We start from the raw sequence: 16,908 nt of genomic DNA, 5'->3' as shown, positions 1-16,908 counted from the left end.
GTACAAACGATCCGATGGCTGTACAGACGCCGGATCGCTTGTACCTTAACAGCAATCGTCTGCTGTTAAAAACGACACCAAGAACACGGCTGCTGCTGTTCTTGTTTTAACCACGTCTGCGGACCGCCATAAAAAAAAATTCAAAAATTTTTTTTGCAAAGAGATTACAGAGAGCTTCTCACAGCTGCAGTGATGGTGTCCACTTCATTAGAAGTGTTCATTGCAGTTTTTTCTTTTTTTTTATGCATCCCAAAATAGTTTCTTTACAGATAATAATTGTTTATGATCCTTTTATTGAAATAAAATATTATTTGCCATACATGTTTTAGATTAAACTTGGGCACTAGTGAGCTCAGGCATATGCAAAATGTAGTACGGGAATGGGTCTCAAAAAAAGGACATATGTTGACCACCTGGCAAGCTGCGTATGTCAGCTTACATGTTTAAATATACAAATGAGCTTGCTTTCCATAATGATATGAAATATTCTGGGGACCGGTCGCGATGTGTCCCCATCCAGGGCACTGCGTCTTCAAACTTTTAAAATGAGCTAACAATTGCACTCTATCCAACATATTTCACACCCGCAGGGACCTGCAAAAATTGGCAGAAGCTTCCACATGTTCTGCATAATGTGATTTTTGTTCCCAATGAAGCATTAAGCAGATCCCACATCAAGTGTTGCCAATTTCTAGCCCCTCCCCAGAGACCTGTGATGTATTAGTGAGAATTTATTAGTATTTCATTAAAATTTTATAAAAGCATTTTTTTTTCTGACTTTTAACGTGATCGCCCTAAGGAATATTTCTAAGTCAGAGGCTGACTTGTTTGGAATAACCCTGTTCAAAAATGAAAATTAGACATCTCTTAATGGTGTTATGTCCACATATGTTTTAACAGCAGGTTGGATAGCTTGCTTCTAACGTGTGAAGCATGCACCAAGTCTCAAAGGATATAAAAAAAGATTATGGAAAGTTGAATTTTAAAATCAATTATTTCAATTAAATTGAGTCTATGAGCAATGCTAACCAGGATCAGCCAGTATTTCTAGCATCTGGTTAATTCAAGGTACGGCAGAATATCTTCCATGCCCTGCTGATACTATTCCATATATCTGTTCATTTCATTCAGCTTCACTTTTAATTTCTCATTTAGTTGGGTATCTTCCAGTATTCAGAATGCAAGAAACTGAACGTTCATTTATTTTAATAGATCATACTCTTCTTGTGCTGTTGTTTGATTAATGGTTTTATTGATTGTCACAAAGTACATAGTTCAAGTAATAGCAACATTTTGGGTTTGGAATTTTCAGTTGGGTCCTCATTATGAATGTGGGAACTCAGAACTCTTGCTCTCATAGATCAGGCATTATCCTGTAGGTGACTGTAGACAAGGAGTGAGAGCTTAGTATATCTGTTTAATTCAATGTTTTCACTAGAGGTCCACTGAAATTGAATTTTCAGACCAAAACCAAAAATAAAAAATGTATCAGGCCAAAACCAAAATGTATTTATTTACTAACCTTTTTTAAATTTTAATTTGTTTTAAATATTTTATTTTATGTTTTACTTTACTGTCGGGGGCTCTGGGAAAAATAAACAGTGAAATTATGGCATGAGTGAATCACGTGGCACCATGTGATCTGACACAAAATCTGTGGTTTGTGTTCATGGTACATACCATGAAAAATAATCATACGTCTAGACCAGACAATTTTATAAGTTCTAGCATGTTCCCAGGAATATAAGAACAATTCTAGCTGTAAGCTAGTGGTGGCTTTTCGTGAAGAAAAATCTTTTGTAGAAATATTGCCTTTTTATCTGTTTCAGAATCGTATCGGCACTGTGAGCCAGCTGCATTATGAACTGGGGAAGGTGTTGTGTGATGTTCATACATCTGATGGAGTTGTCTTAGCGGGGTAAGATCAAAAGTGTCTGACAAGTAGAAAGACTGTGAAGGAATTCATCATGATAAAAGAACAATGTGTTATTTTTATATCTGCCTGAATTTCAGATTTAACATTTAGAAAAATGTACATTTACAAACTATTTTGTCCTATCATACTTACATTGTTGTGTTTATGTGAAAGAGTACATACATATATATATTGCCAAAAGTATTGGGACACCCCTCCAAATCATTGGATTCAGGTGTTCCAATCACCTCCATGACCACAGGTGTATAAAATCAAGCAGCTAGGCATGCAGACTGCTTCTGCAAACATTTGTGAAAGAATGGGTCACTCTCAGGAGTTCAGTGAATTCAAGCGTGGTAACGTGATAGGTTGCCACCTGTGCAATAAGTCCATCCGTGAAATATCCTTGCTACTAAATATTCCACGGTTAACTGTTAGTGGTATTATGACAAAATGAAAGCAACTGGGAAAAACAGCAACTCAGCCATAAGTGCTAGGCCACGTAAAATGACAGAGCGGGATCAGCGCACAGTGCGCAGAAATCGCCAACTGTCTGCGGAGTTGAAAGCTACAGACCTCCAAACTTTGTGTGGCCTTCAGATTGGCACAACAACAGGCGTAGAGAGCTTCATGGAATGGGTTTCCATGGCCGAGCAGCTGCATCCAAGTCTTACATCACCAAGTGTAATGCAAAGCGTCAGATGCAGTGGTGTAAAGCACGCCGCCACTAGACTCTAGAGAAGTGGAGACGTGTTCTCTGGAGTGACGAACCACGCTTCTCTGTCTGGCAATCCGATGGACGTGTCTGAGTTTGGCGGTTGCCAGGAAAACGGTACTTGCCTGACTGCATTGGGCCAAGTGTAAAGTTTGGTGGAGGGGGGATCATGGTGGGGGTTTTTTTTCGGGGTTGGGCTTTGCCCCTTAGTTTCCAGTGGAGGGAAATAAATCTTAAGGCATCAGCATATCAAGACATTTTGGACGATTTCACAATCCCAGCTTTTTGGGAACAGTTTGGGGATGGCCCCTTCCTGTTCCAACATGACTGCACACCAGTGCACAAAGCAAGGTCCACAAAGACATGGATGAGCAAGTTTGGGGTGGAGGAACTTGACTGGCCTGCACAGAGTCCTGACCTCAACCCGATGGAACACCTTTGGAATGAATTAAAATGGAGACTGCGAGCCAGGCCTTCTCGTCCAACATCAGTACCTGACCTCACAAATACGCTTTTGGAAGAAGGCTCAAACATTCCCATAGAAACACTGCTAAACCTTGGGGATGCCTTCCCAGAAGAGTTGAAGCTGTTATAGCTGCAAAGAGTGGGCCAGCTCAATATTGAACCCTACAGACTAAGACTGGGATGCCGTTAAAGTTCATGTGTGTGTAAAGGCAGGCATCCCAATACTTTTGGCAATATAGTGCATATATGCGAATCTGAAGTGTTAAAACATTAAAAAAAAAAGCTGTCAAAAAAGGCATTTTCTACTACCTTGTCCTTGACTTAAAGTTTGAAGTTTTAAAAGAGAACTATGGGGTAAGTGTTTTTCCCCATTGTTCTCTTAAGGGTCACGGGAGGACATATACTAGTGTCCTCCCGTGACCCAAAGCTCAGTATATTGCGAGCTGCAGCTAACGGTATACTGAGACCGCCGCAGCCAGGACGGATCCCGACATTACTGTCGAGATACACCCAGCTGCGTGAGTGACAGTGGGCTCTGCCTATCTAGAGGCAGAGCCAGCTGTACCCGCCCCCTCCCCCATCTGTTTCAAAACTCAGCGTTGAAGGATCGGAGAGGGAAGAATCCTTGCAGGGAGCTGTGACTGACAGTCACTGCTCTCCGCAGGGAGATGATTGAGAAGTGAGCGAGCAACAGTATTTGTTTGCTCACTTCCAGATCTATTGAGACGATGTGTGACAGTTTAATTGTCACACGTTGGCTCAAACTATGAGGATTTTCACTCACCTCATAGTTCTCCTGTTAGTGGAGAGTGGTGGTTAAAGTCAGTCTATTGAAGACTTCAGTGGGCAGAACTGTGTATTTTGAGGTGGAGGTGATATATATCTTGTAGTCCAAAAATGTTGTTATTGCATATCCAGGCATTACCCACAGTTACTCCTTAGACCTCCCTATCTCGCTCTGGAGCATATCCCAGATTTTGTTTACCTTGTTCCTGTAGCACAAAATTGCTTTCATTGCTCGGTGTGACATCATCTCCCAGTTTGTAAAATCCTTGCAGGGGCAGCTGCTAGGAAAATAGTCCCAGGGCATTTGTCTGAGCACATTGTGTGGTAAGACTCTTGGAAGTCAAAGTAGCAGTATTGTTTTAACTGAATGGGCAGCACTACTATTTCCAATGAATATACAACACTACCAGTTAAATTAGTGAAGTGTATAAATTTAAAGCTGCTGCGATATAGATCCTTACAGTCTAACAAACTGAGTATAACTTAATGCACAGCGCTAATCAATCTAAACTAAATGTAAGTAAATACATGTGTATATGCAAATTATTATTATATGTGACTAACATATGTGATCTAAAATAAAAGTTATTCCTATACAGTGTATAACGCTAAATAAATATAAGTGACAAGGATTAATCGTGAATAACAAATTATGATAGTGTGAACAACCTATGAATAATGGTTTATAAATATCTCTATGATCAATTTAATAGTGATAAAATTGTCCTTATCTTCTTTTAAGGGTGTCTTAATTTAAACTAAGTGTTTATAAAACTATAGGTAACATGATCTTCGTGCTTAGTTTGTGTAATTCCAAAACAAAAAACTTCTTTTTTTGTGTGAAAAATAAACAATGAAGGGCCTCTCTCCGTTTTTTTCATGAGAGAATGGACATGCTTTAATTGAAGAATCGAGTGTGGAGAAATTGCCGGCAAAACATACCGAACTATCCCGCTCTGGGAAATACAAGCGTGTGGGGCTGTCTGTTACAGCCGGATACCTGGGGTGAGTACACACTTTGAGGGGAATGATATTGATCTTAATACACTCCCCAGAATAAGGATTAAGTGTACATCACTGAATAATTGGAACATTTTACCACTCTACTTTCCCACTTGGAATGGACTGATAAATATCACAGAGACTTTTTTATTATTGCATAATTGTTTTATTTTTCACACAAAAAAAAAAGAAGTTTTTTGTTTTGGAATTACACAAACTAAGCACGAAGATCACGTTACCTATAGTTTTATAAACACTTAGTTTAAATTAAGACACCCTTAAAAGAAGATAAGGACAATTGTATCACTATTAAATTGATCATAGAGATATTTAGAAACCATTATTCATAGGTTGTTCACACTATCATAATTTGTTATTCACGATTAATCCTTGTCACTTATATTTATTTAGCGGTATACACTGTATAGGAATAAAATTTTTATTTTAGATCACATATGTTAGTCACATATTAATAATTTGCATATACACATGTATTTACTTACATTTACTTTATAAAGTAGCAGTATTGCAATTGCTTTGTTGGGGAATTAATATAAACTAAATATAAATTAATATATGAAGTCAGAAAGGGAGGGGTAGGAGATAGGTGGATTTCTATAATCCAACTGGCAGGACTGACCATGATGGGATTTCAGTGCAGCAACGGGCACTGTCTTTGTCCCCTCAAATTGGAAGTTAGGAGCACATGGGATTTCTGGCAGATCAACAGGTATATTTCTGTGCTTACAGTGTTTTTGAATGGATAAAACATGGGGCAATGAGAATGTTCTTCAAAGGTGTACTGCATTTTTTAAAAATTTTATTTTGCTCTGACATCTTAAGATGAATTTTAGGTTTACATTTTAACTTAAATTTGCTTTGGAAAAAAAGGAAATGTTTCCACTAATTTAACCAGTTTTACCTAGCCAATGCTATGTATTAAATTTGTGCCTCCAAAATACCACCAACTATTTTCAACCTCCCTTAGTCCAGTTTGTCCTTTATAATTATTAGGGATGCACCGATACCGGTATTTCGTTAACGAGTACCGATACTTTTTTTTTCGGAACTCGCCAATACCGATACCAGAAGTTCCATTAAGGAAGCCAGGCGTTGTGTAAAGACTCGCCACCCGGCTTCCCGATTACGAAGCCAGACTCCGTGTAATGACACGGCGCCCGGCTTCCTGATTGGCCAAGAAGCTGGCTCTATGCTCCCTTGTCATGAGGTGACGAGAGAGCTCAAGCTGGCTGCCGGGCGCCGCGTCATTACACTGCGCCCGGCTTCCTGATTGGCCGGCTTCCCGATCAATCAGGAAACCGGCTCCTTGCTCCCTTGTTACAAGTGACGAGGAAGCATGGAGCCAGCTTCCCGGCCAATCAGGAAGCCAGGCAGCGTGTAATGACTCACTGCCCGGCTTCCTGGTACTGGAAGTATCGGGCTAGGCACCGGAGCATTTGGGCAAGTACGTGTACTCGCCCAAATACTCGGCATCGGTACCGATATTAGTATTGGTATCGGTGCATCCGTCATAATTATTAAAGCGCATCTAAACCCAAAAGCAAAAGATTTGATATATTGTAGCTTTAGATGTGGTGGCAGCATTAGTTTGCCTTTTTAGGTTATATTTTTCTATATATTCACCCAGTGATCCTTCTAGTAAGTCTGATATTTTTCAACTTCCTTTAACAGCCCAAGCTGTCTAGGAAAAGTGGCAGATACAGGGTTGAGTCAAAGAAACAACACTATTAAATGTTTTGTTTTTGGGTTTAGGTGCACTTTAAACTATCATTCCACAGCTTGTTTTTTTCTTGTTCAACCTTCCTGCTGGATACAATGGTGCTGCCAAATGGTGGCTGCATCTGATAGGGTGCAGTTTTTGTTCAGCCAATAATTTTACACCCAGCACAGTCCACTTTTAAATCAATTTATGGGGGCTACCCATGGCTTGAAATTTGACTGTGTGTGTGTGTAAATGCTGTGGTATCTGGCACCAAGCAATCGGTAGCAGATCCATAAGGTCCTGTAAGTTTCTAGGTGGGGCCTCCATGGACCGGACTGGTTTTTCCAGCACATCCCACAGATGCTTGATTGGATTGAGATCTGTATAATTTGGAGGCAAAACCTCAAACTTCTTGAACCATTTTTGCAGTGTGGCAGGGCACATTATCCAGCTGAAAGAGGCACTTACATCAGAAAATACCATTTCCATGAAGAGGTGTACTTTGTCAGCAACAATGTTTAGGTAGGTGGTATGTGTCAAAGCAACATCCACATGAATAACAGAACCCACGTTTTCCCAGCAGAACTTTTCCCAAAGCATCACACTGTTTCCGCCAGCTTGCTTTCTTCCAATCGTTCATCCTGGTGCCATCTCTTTCCCAGATAAGTGATGCACACTCACCTGGCCATTCACATGCTGTAGAAAAAAAATGAGGGAGGGGCGTTCTTCAGACCAAGCCACCTTCTTCCATTGCTCCATGGTCCAGTTGTGATGTTTACGTGCCCAATGGCACTTTTGTCAGTAGACACAGGTCAGCATGGGCACCGTGACTGGTCTGCGACTATGCAGCCCCATACACAACAAACTGTGATGCACTGTATGTTCAGACACCTTTCTATCAGAACCCGAATTCACTTTTTCAGCAATTTGAGCTACAGTAGTAGCTTTCACTCCCCACATGCATCAATGAGCCTTGGCCTCTTATGACCCTGTCGCCAGCTCACTGGTTTTCCTTAGTTTGAGTACTTTTGGTAGGTCCTGACCATTGCAGACCAGAAACATCCCACAAGAGCTGCAGTTTTCATACTTTGGCCCTTATCGACGTCGCTCAAATCCTTATACTTGCATCAACTTCATGCACAAAGTGTTCACTTGCTGCCGAACATATCCCACCCACTTTCAGTTGCCATTGTAACAAGATTAAATGTTATTCACTTTACCTGTCAGTGGTCACAATGTTATGGCTGATCGGTGTATATGTAGTTTTTTCAGCATTCATTTGTTAGAAAGACAAAGAATCATCAGGCGTGTATATTTATCTATTGATTTAGTCACTTGTAGCCATTTTTCTGAGGCTTCTTCTCCAGAGATTATCTTCAGGTTGTGCCTTGCATGTATCTAATACCGATGTGTTTGTATGAAGCCTGAGAGATGGAGAATCTTGTGTTGATCATTAAAGTTTCATCAGGCGGTTACGATGCTTGTTTTCTGGGTCAGACCTCCAATCCCTTTTCATTTGAGACACAGTTGGCTGCGGTTACCTCACTCCCAATCAATGTTGTATACACTGGCCTTTCTACTGTTACATCTCCCACAGGATCTTCTTAGTCGTAGGGCTTTCAGTCTTTCATACAGAAAACATGATCTTTTCCTTGTGCAAGTTCACTTTGGGACATTAGTCTCATGCCTCACTACTAATATAACAATACACCGTTCTGATGATGATTTTCTTAAAGTGCATCTCCAAACTAACATTTTCTGATTAGAGGATGTCCATCAAACCCGAAATTCCCTGTTTGTTCAGGACCCCTCTTGCATTTACATGGAAGCCCCCCTCCCCCAGTGTTTTCTTAGGGAGAGGAACTGGTAGGACACCACCTGGTAATATTGAGTATTGTAGTATGTAGGTAAAATCCAATGGTTTTGCTATAGAACCACTATATTTCACTGATTGTTCTTTAGCCAACAAGTAACAGCTTATGCAGGATCCTGCTGCTGTTTATGATAAATCTTTAGGAATTAACACCTCTATGTTCCAAAATGGGAAGTGCCCCAGGTAAAAAGAGGATTTCCATATTTCTGGAAATCTTATTTAGTATTTGCTTGCTTCCGTAACCAAGGTCTGTGTATAACTTGACTAACTAGTGTTGTATTTACAAATTACATTTTCTGAGTTAAATTATATGTTTTAGCCTTCTCTGCAATGGTGCACGATATGACAAATGAAAGTTACAGCTTTTTTTCAGAAATAACAAGTAAAAAAAATGTTCCTTCTTTCGCTTTAGATAAAATACCTTACATGTTGCTTGGCTGTGTGTAAACGTCCAGTAGTAGTCTGGACTTTTGTTACAGTGCCAGCAAAGTACATAAAATACCTTTTAGGTTTGATGTGCATTAGCCATTTAACGCTTATTGAATATTTAAGTTATTTATCTCCAGAAGATTGAATTTAAAGAGACACTGTCATGTGAGAAGGGAAGGGGGGGCGGGGGGGGGCAAACTCCCTAGAAGTGCCTGTACATACCTGCAGCAGTCTCTAAAACCTTCACTTCATGGCCAAATCCTCGTCCATTCTGACAGTCAAACCTCTAATACTGGCTAGTGAGAGCTTCCCCCTAAGCCCTGCTCCCAAACTTTCCTTTTGGCCCACCACTATGATAGGTAGCCTCACTGGCCAATGGAAATGTGCAGGAGTCAGGAAGGGGCGGGCAAGCTTCAAGTACCATTAGGAAGTGCCAAAGCTTTGCCAGTCAGAATGACCGGACATTAATCCTCGACAGTGAGATATAGGAGACCTAGAGGGACCTGCACTTTATACCTTCAGTAGTTTCCTTTCACCATCAGTGACGGAGTCCCTTGTAAACAATAATAAATAGGGAACTGTCATCAAATCAAAGTGTAGCTGTAAAAGGGTGACAGCTTGTAAATTATTTAGTAAAGTGAAAAACAATTCTCTGAATTTTTATTCTAGCATTTTTTTATTTTATTCTAGCATTTTTAAATTTTAATCGTAAAATAACAGTGGAAATATGATAGTTGAAATTTCACTGGTTCCTTTGGAAGGATGAGCAAGCATGTCTTTCTTCAGAAACAGTCTCTGTTGCACCTCAAGATATTTGGAAAAAAAAAAAGAATATATTTTGTAATGTTATTTAACGCATATAATGAAGTAAGATGCATGCCTTGTATATTAACATTGCATAGCTTAAGAAACCTAGGAAAAAATAATATCATTTGCAGCCAAAGAAAGTTGCCAGGTGTTATACCATTCACCTGCCTCATTGTTCTGAAATATATTTCCTGCAACTAGATGGCTCATCTGTCCTTCCATATGCTTGTCTTCTTATTTTCTCCTCCAAAGACATGACATCACCATTAAAAGATCATATTACTAAACAAAAGAGTGGCTTCCAGTTACATTAAGTGTTCAGTGTACAACCTCACCCTGAAGCATAGGAGGGGCTGAGCGAGATAAATGTTAAGATATCTATACAGAAACCCATAGTCTCCTCTCCACCTGAACCCATTGCTATCTCTTTCAAAGGTCCTTTTTAATGCCTTCGGGAATGGTAATATCATATATCGGTTACCTCAGCTCACAAGGGGGTTGGAAATATTTGTAGTTGAAATACTTATATGAAGGTTACCTTGGTACATTGCATTAAGGGTTGCATTTGTATGGTATAATATGTGCCATAAGCGATATCCTCTGTGTAAGAAAAAAACCTGTTAAGACTCTTCACTATAGTTAAAATGAGCAACTCATCAGTTAAAGTTTACTACATTTATGAGCAGAAATGTTCTAGGGAGCTGAGCCCTGAACAAAAAGCATGCATTTGCCCCATTTTGTGGAGTAGATGGATAATGCTCCAATGAAGATGACAGTAGAAGATATTTATAGTAAATGTCAGTGAACTCCAGTATTCATGACCTGTAGGAAGACCAATGGAATGAAACAATATTTAATAAGCTATTTTTAAATATAATTTTTTGTAAATTTATGCAGTCTCCATTTAATAATTTTATGAGACTATATTTTCCTTAAAGTTGAGCTAGACTCAGACAACATGTTTCTTCATGTAGATACGTCCGTTTACAATGATTTAGCTCTTACAGTGCACAATCTGGAGCTGCTCTTTTTGCCTAGACCCATTTTTTTTTTATTTCACAGCACTGTGTGGCTGATTATTGCATTCTGTTTTTATGCAAATGTTACACAGAGTCCCAACTTTTTTGGAATTGGGTTTTTATTATCAGTGGAGATGTAAGCTAGTGCCAGACAGCTCTCCCAATTCCTAGACTTGCCTTCCTGATGGCACCATCATTGTAGCTAGTTATCAGAGATAGGATATGTTTCCAGTGGCTGTGGCTTAAAGAATGGGGGGTGTCTAGGTGTGGACCTTCTGTGCTTGTTAGACAACCAAACTTTAGATTTTAACTATAGGGGAAAATAAATATTATTATTGGTGTGCAGTCCTAGTGTGTGGAAAAGTTAGAACACCTGCATTTTCATGGTGTCCCATTGGGAAGATTGACTTTCACTTCCTATCGTGGACATGACTGCAGCTGAGGAAAAAATTTCTCCAATGGTAGGGGAAATCTCCTTTTAAACATATGTTATCGGAGGAAATGCCCCCAATGGAAGATTTCTCCTTTCATCCTGTTGTGAAAATCCTTGCCCAGGAAGACACAGGTGCTGCGTACAGCCGCCCATAGATATCAGTGGCTGTGTGCAGTTGTATAACTGGTAGGGATGCACCGATACAGGTTTTTCGGTATTGAGTACTGATATTTTGTTTCCGATACTCACCGGTGCCCTGTGCCCCGATTATGAGGAAGCTGATGTTCTAATGAAAGAACACCAGCTTCACTTGCCGAGGCTGCCTGGCTTCCTGACCAATCAGGAAGCCCGGCGGCGGGTCATGAGGATCTGCCCGGCTTACTGATTGATTAGGAAACCGGCTTCACGTGTTGCTAGGCAGATTAGCTTCCTGACCAATCAGGGAAATGGGTCATGACATGCACCCAGCTTCCTGATTGGTTAGGAAGCCAAGCTGCCTAGTAACAAGTGAATCCGGCTTCCTAGCCAATCAGGAATCCGGGAGGTGGGTCCTAACCTGCCGCCTGGCTTCCTGATTGGAATGGAAGCCAGCTCCATACTCCCTCAGCACTGCCAGCTATAGGGAGATCTCCCTCTGACCGGAAGTTCCAGTATCGGAGCATTTGGGTGAGTACGAGTACTCGCCCAAATACTCTGTATCGGTGCATCCCTAATAAACTTGCGCATGCGTACAAACACAGTCTGGGTTTGGGGCGCATATTCATATGTGTGCACAAGTTGATGAATGTTTACCTGCCATACAGCCATTGGCGTCTATGGACAGCTGAATGCAGCATCTGTGACTTCCCTGAAGGGGAAGTTTGTGGAAAGGACACTGCTCATATTTGTATGTCCAAAAAGCCAGGTGCCGGTTGACAGAGGCACGTCACGGCCACCACTAATCCAATGTGTGTAAGGCCACATTCAACAGCCAGGACCTCAATGTGAAAAACGTTATTCCCAGAAATCTAAAATGTTACAAGCATAACAAAATTCATAGACTGTCATGTTTCCCCAAAAAGGCTTATTCATAGAGAGTGAAATACACTCATCCCCATAATTAAAGCTGACGTGTGAAACTGAAGCTGTCACATGTTGGGTCTCTTGATCGAGTTCCGATCTTCTCCCTGCAGAGAGCGGTAGGATTCCAGCTGTCAATCGGGCAACGGGGGTGGATCATGAAAATGTTGTCGATCGGTCCCGGCAGCACTGCGGCTCTGTATCGCCAGCATATAATGGGCAATAGCCTGTTATATGCTGAGATTTGAGCCACAGGAGGACATTACTATATTTAGGTATAAGGCCCCCATGCACCAGTGTGCTTTAGTTCTACCATATATAATGCAGGTGTTGTAATGTCTTTTTAAACACATAAACATATTAGAAAAAACCTGCCAAAAACGTAGGAAGGTTACACTGTGTGTATGCCGAAAGAAAATTGCTTGTCAAATTGATTAGTAGATCTGCAGAATAAAGGCAGCTGGATTTATATGCAAATTACAACTACAACCAATATGCAGATTACAATCATTTTTCCTCAGGTTGACCACTTCCCATCAGCTTCCCTGTTGGTTATTGAGGCTGCCCAGCCCTTTAAAGGACCTATTTTGTGGCTGGAGGAGTTGGCCTAAATTTGACTTTTACAGGAAAAATCACGATTTGCATACAAGATCAGCTGCCATGGACTGTACAGCTACTAGTCATTTGGACCTATGCATTTACGTGTTTTCTTCATTACTTTGTCATGAAATATAAATAAATGCCTTTTATATCTTACATGGATTTTATATATCTGAATAAACATTCAAATCCGCTGTAGGTTGTACAAATAAGTAAATCTTTTTTTTTTTTTTTGTCTGCAATATCCCTGTACTTGAGTAAAACATTTTTCTTCAATTTCCCTCATTATCTGGTCAACAATTGATTTATGTACAGTACGAGTTGTTATGGCTACACACATCATTTTTTTTAGTATCTAAAGTCAGGTCAAATTTTGCACAATAATATTTTATCACGACCATTAGAACCTTTGGATTATGTTTTGCTAATGGGGGATATTTAAAGTAAATGTGTTTTAACAAGCGTTGGTAATGATGATTGTTGAAATAGAAATTTAGCTCCAGCTAATAAACTGTTGATCTGCTGCACCTTTAAGGTGTTTCTAACGGAAAACAGTTAAATGGATAGAAATGTGTCCGCCAAGACTGAGTGCCCAACGGCTGACAATTAGCCGGCCTGTCAGCACCACTTCTCCATCGTTTGATTGTGGTTGGCATGAGACCCCGATGAAGACATCTGGGGCCCTGGAGGGAGATTGCGGCTATTTTTCTCCCACCACTGGACCTCTTTGTACTGGATGATATTTGTTTGTGCATTAGCCAGGCTGGCTTGAAAGCTGGCATTATGTTTCCTTTGCCCTGGACACTTTATCTTTTGCTTTTTTCACTGCCACTTTGTTAGGGGCACAGTCCAGCTCACAACTGCAGTCCTTTTTCTCTGAAGTGCCAGCTTTATACAATTAAAACTTTCTCTACCATTTCTCTTCACCACTACTTTGTTGGTCAAGCATTATCTCACTTTGGAAGACTGGCACATGATGGGGACACTGCCAGGGTGATCCACTAGTTCCAGCAAATGCATTAGACAGATTCTGCCACCATTCTGCTCAGCTGTCACCCAGCTACTCAGCTGCTATGTGTGGAGAAACACACAACCAGAATGTCTCCTAATGAGGCATGTTAGAAAAATATTACTAACTGTGCCATGTCACATCTCCGGGACCACACAGCATTCTTTGTTTCCAAAGTTCACTAGGACAAAAGCAACGTTCAATAGAATTGTTAATGGTAGGAAGTGGACAAGGTGGCACTCTTCCTCGTGTGCACCTGAGTGTTGGTCAGTAGAAGCCATGTATTAAAGTTATATTATATGAGATATTTACATGTTTTATTTCCTGGCAATGTTCACATAAAGTAACTAGATTGTGTTTTGTGTTCCTTGCTGTTTAATGGCAACCTGCAAAGGCCAAAAATATGGTAGCTTCTATTGCAGACTTGGTTTTTAGTGAGGCATTGTTCATCAGTACTGTTATTATATTTCATGTGTCTTTGCCTAGTAAATCACATACATTTAAAACATCTGAAGTCCCATTCTGCAAGTTTAGTTAAGTGACTTAACTAGTCGGTGAAGCAAGGATCCAGATGAAAGTTCCAGAGCCTGCATCTTTAAACCAATCAGTCATTTCAGCTCCTGTATTTCTGTCCTCATAGGTTCCCTTAGGTCCATGTCTGGCGTTCAAGTCCTCTTATTGAAAATCAGAATTCATATTGCACTATGAGTACATTTTACATAAAAGGAGGACATTAGAAGCCTGATAATGTTTCATTAGTTCACTTACCAGTACATTGAATTCTGCCCCGTGCTAAAACTGCAGGGTTTATGCAGGTTGTTTTTTTATGAAGTCGTAAATTTATAGCTGAATTAGTTGTTTTATTGGCGTATTTAACAGACCAATAGAGAGCAAGGTTCCTTGATAGGACATTTAAACTGCTGGATACAATATTGGCACAAAATACACAATAGAATAAGCATGCAATGCACATGCTTTGCAAGCATGCAAATGAATGTACTAATTAACACTTGCAGATATGTATAACCTCTGAAAGAGATCACACACAGTACTGCTGTGGTGGTGCCATGCTTGTTCATGCATCATGCAGGATCATCATCTACTTCCTGGACTAAGATTATGGCCCAGAGATGACACATTTATGTAAATCCCCGTATCGCTGTGTGTGCATATGTATTCCGCAGATCGGCTCTCCTGTTGCTGCCTCCCACCGTGTGAGCTGTAACAAAGTTAAAAAGTATAGTAATTACTTGGGGAGACTGATGGGATGCTCCTTCATGCCTAAAACAGAAGGGTACATACATTTCTCCTAGATTCCTAGAAGTATGACGTGAAGTGAACAGAAATCTCCAATCAAGTATAGGGAAATCTTAAAAAAAAAAAAATCTTGCCCATGATTTGATGATTCACTTTTATGCCTAGGCACAGTCTTTTGGTTAGAGCCCCTTTCTTATCACAAGTTACAGCTATTTTTTTTTTTTTTTTACTGTTTGCTGTATATTATGACAGGACTTTATTTATATAGACAAGCCTTTTCAAACCAATCGTGACGGGTTTTTGTAGACTTATCAATCCTTTTCATGTCTATGATACTATTTCACCCTGTAATTTTTGTGTGTCAGGTTTATTGCAGAAGAAAATAGAGTTGCAATATTTTAGGTGAAAATGTGTGAACCTGTCAATCATGCAAAAAAGTAGCCCAAAATGGAAGAGGACAGATACATCATGCGTGAAATTATGGTTCTGAAATATCTTATTTTAAAAGAGCAATGTGCTGAAACAAGTACCTGTCTTGTTGGTACTCCTCTTATATTTACTCTTTCCAATGTCCTTTGCCTTTACAGATACACATCAGGTGATGTTCGTCTGTGGGATACAAGAACTTCAGGACTTGCTGAATCTTTTCTCGAAACCACCCATCATCTGGATCATTCGGCACAAAGTCATCAAGTTTCTTTCGTTCAGATAAACAAGTCCTTGGCAGTGGCTGCTTATGAGGATGGTAAAATGTTTTCATAACATTTCTAAATTAACAAGTATTTTATTCTGTCTTGTCTGTCTGCCTGCTTGCTTGTCCTGCTTCCAATTAGTTGGAAATGAATTCATGTTGCTTTGAGCAACGCAGGCAAGGACTTTTGTCATACGATGGGACACTGGCAGACAGACAATATGACTATTAGTAAACTTAAAGAAGAGGGCAGTAGAAATCTTAACCCTTGCAGTGGGGCTATCCCGCACTGCAAGGTTAAGTGCTCGTTGTCACCTAGGGTGCCAACGCTGAAACGGCCTCCTCCGTTTCAGCGTTGGCATGTCCCTCTGTGTCTTCACGTCCAATACACTGTATTGGAAGTGATGACTCACAGGACCTAAGACTGTGGAGCGGAGGGGGAGCGAGGCTGCAGGAACTGGTCTAGCAAGTCAGCTGGATGACGGGTTCAGGTGAGTAATTGTTGTTTTAGGCCAGTGGTTCTCAACCTGTGCAACCTTAGGACCCACATTTGTCCTTAGTCGCATCGCACAGGTGCGTACGGCAGTGCGGTACTGCGTGTTCCGATGCAAGCAATTGAACTGCGGGCAGGAGCTGAGTTTGGGGTGCCATGCAAATTAATAGCAATGCAAGGCCTCCCGCACCAGAATGTGCGGTAGGTGCGATTGCGTGGTACAGTGTGTTAATTGCACATGGTTGTGTGGTCCATATGAGCATTGCTTGTACAGCTCCCTTGCACGTCCTGTAGAGGTGCCAGAATGTGACAGCACTCCGTTTCAGGCACTTCTACAGGGCATTTGAGGGGAGCTGTAAGCAATGCACGCATGGGCGAAACTCCCTCGTGGCCATACTCCCAGCCCACTCCACCTTAAGGTGGCACTTGGCGTCGGGCAGCATATTTTGAATAGCTGCTTGGCATGAGAACGGACAGTGCTGCACTAGGGGGAGGCTGAGGAGCCTCTCACCTAGCACAGTGAAAGGCACGTAGCGACCCTCAGAACGCTGGGGTTGTGACCCACCAGTTAAGAACCACGGTTTTAGACTCTACATAAAAACAAACATTCAACCCTTTCAGTGTGTGTGTGT

The 16,908-nt window shown here is 40.8% G+C and overlaps 1 protein-coding gene across 1 annotated transcript in view; it reads left to right on the top strand.

Annotated features, from left to right (window-relative positions):
• The window catches only part of FBXW8 (F-box and WD repeat domain containing 8), a 107,524-nt gene that overhangs the window by 44,483 nt on the left and 46,133 nt on the right, over positions 1–16,908 (top strand). Inside the window, exons 4-5 of the mRNA XM_018554280.1 lie at positions 1,830–1,918; positions 15,680–15,837. Coding sequence (XP_018409782.1) covers positions 1,830–1,918; positions 15,680–15,837 — 247 coding nt within the window. The remainder of the gene's footprint in view (positions 1–1,829; positions 1,919–15,679; positions 15,838–16,908) is intronic.

The sequence above is a fragment of the Nanorana parkeri genome, unplaced genomic scaffold (assembly GCF_000935625.1).
Source record: "Nanorana parkeri isolate BGI_ZX_2015 unplaced genomic scaffold, ASM93562v1 scaffold152, whole genome shotgun sequence".
In the NCBI taxonomy this organism is placed as follows: domain Eukaryota; kingdom Metazoa; phylum Chordata; class Amphibia; order Anura; family Dicroglossidae; genus Nanorana; species Nanorana parkeri.
This window is presented reverse-complemented; position numbering and strand designations above follow the sequence as displayed.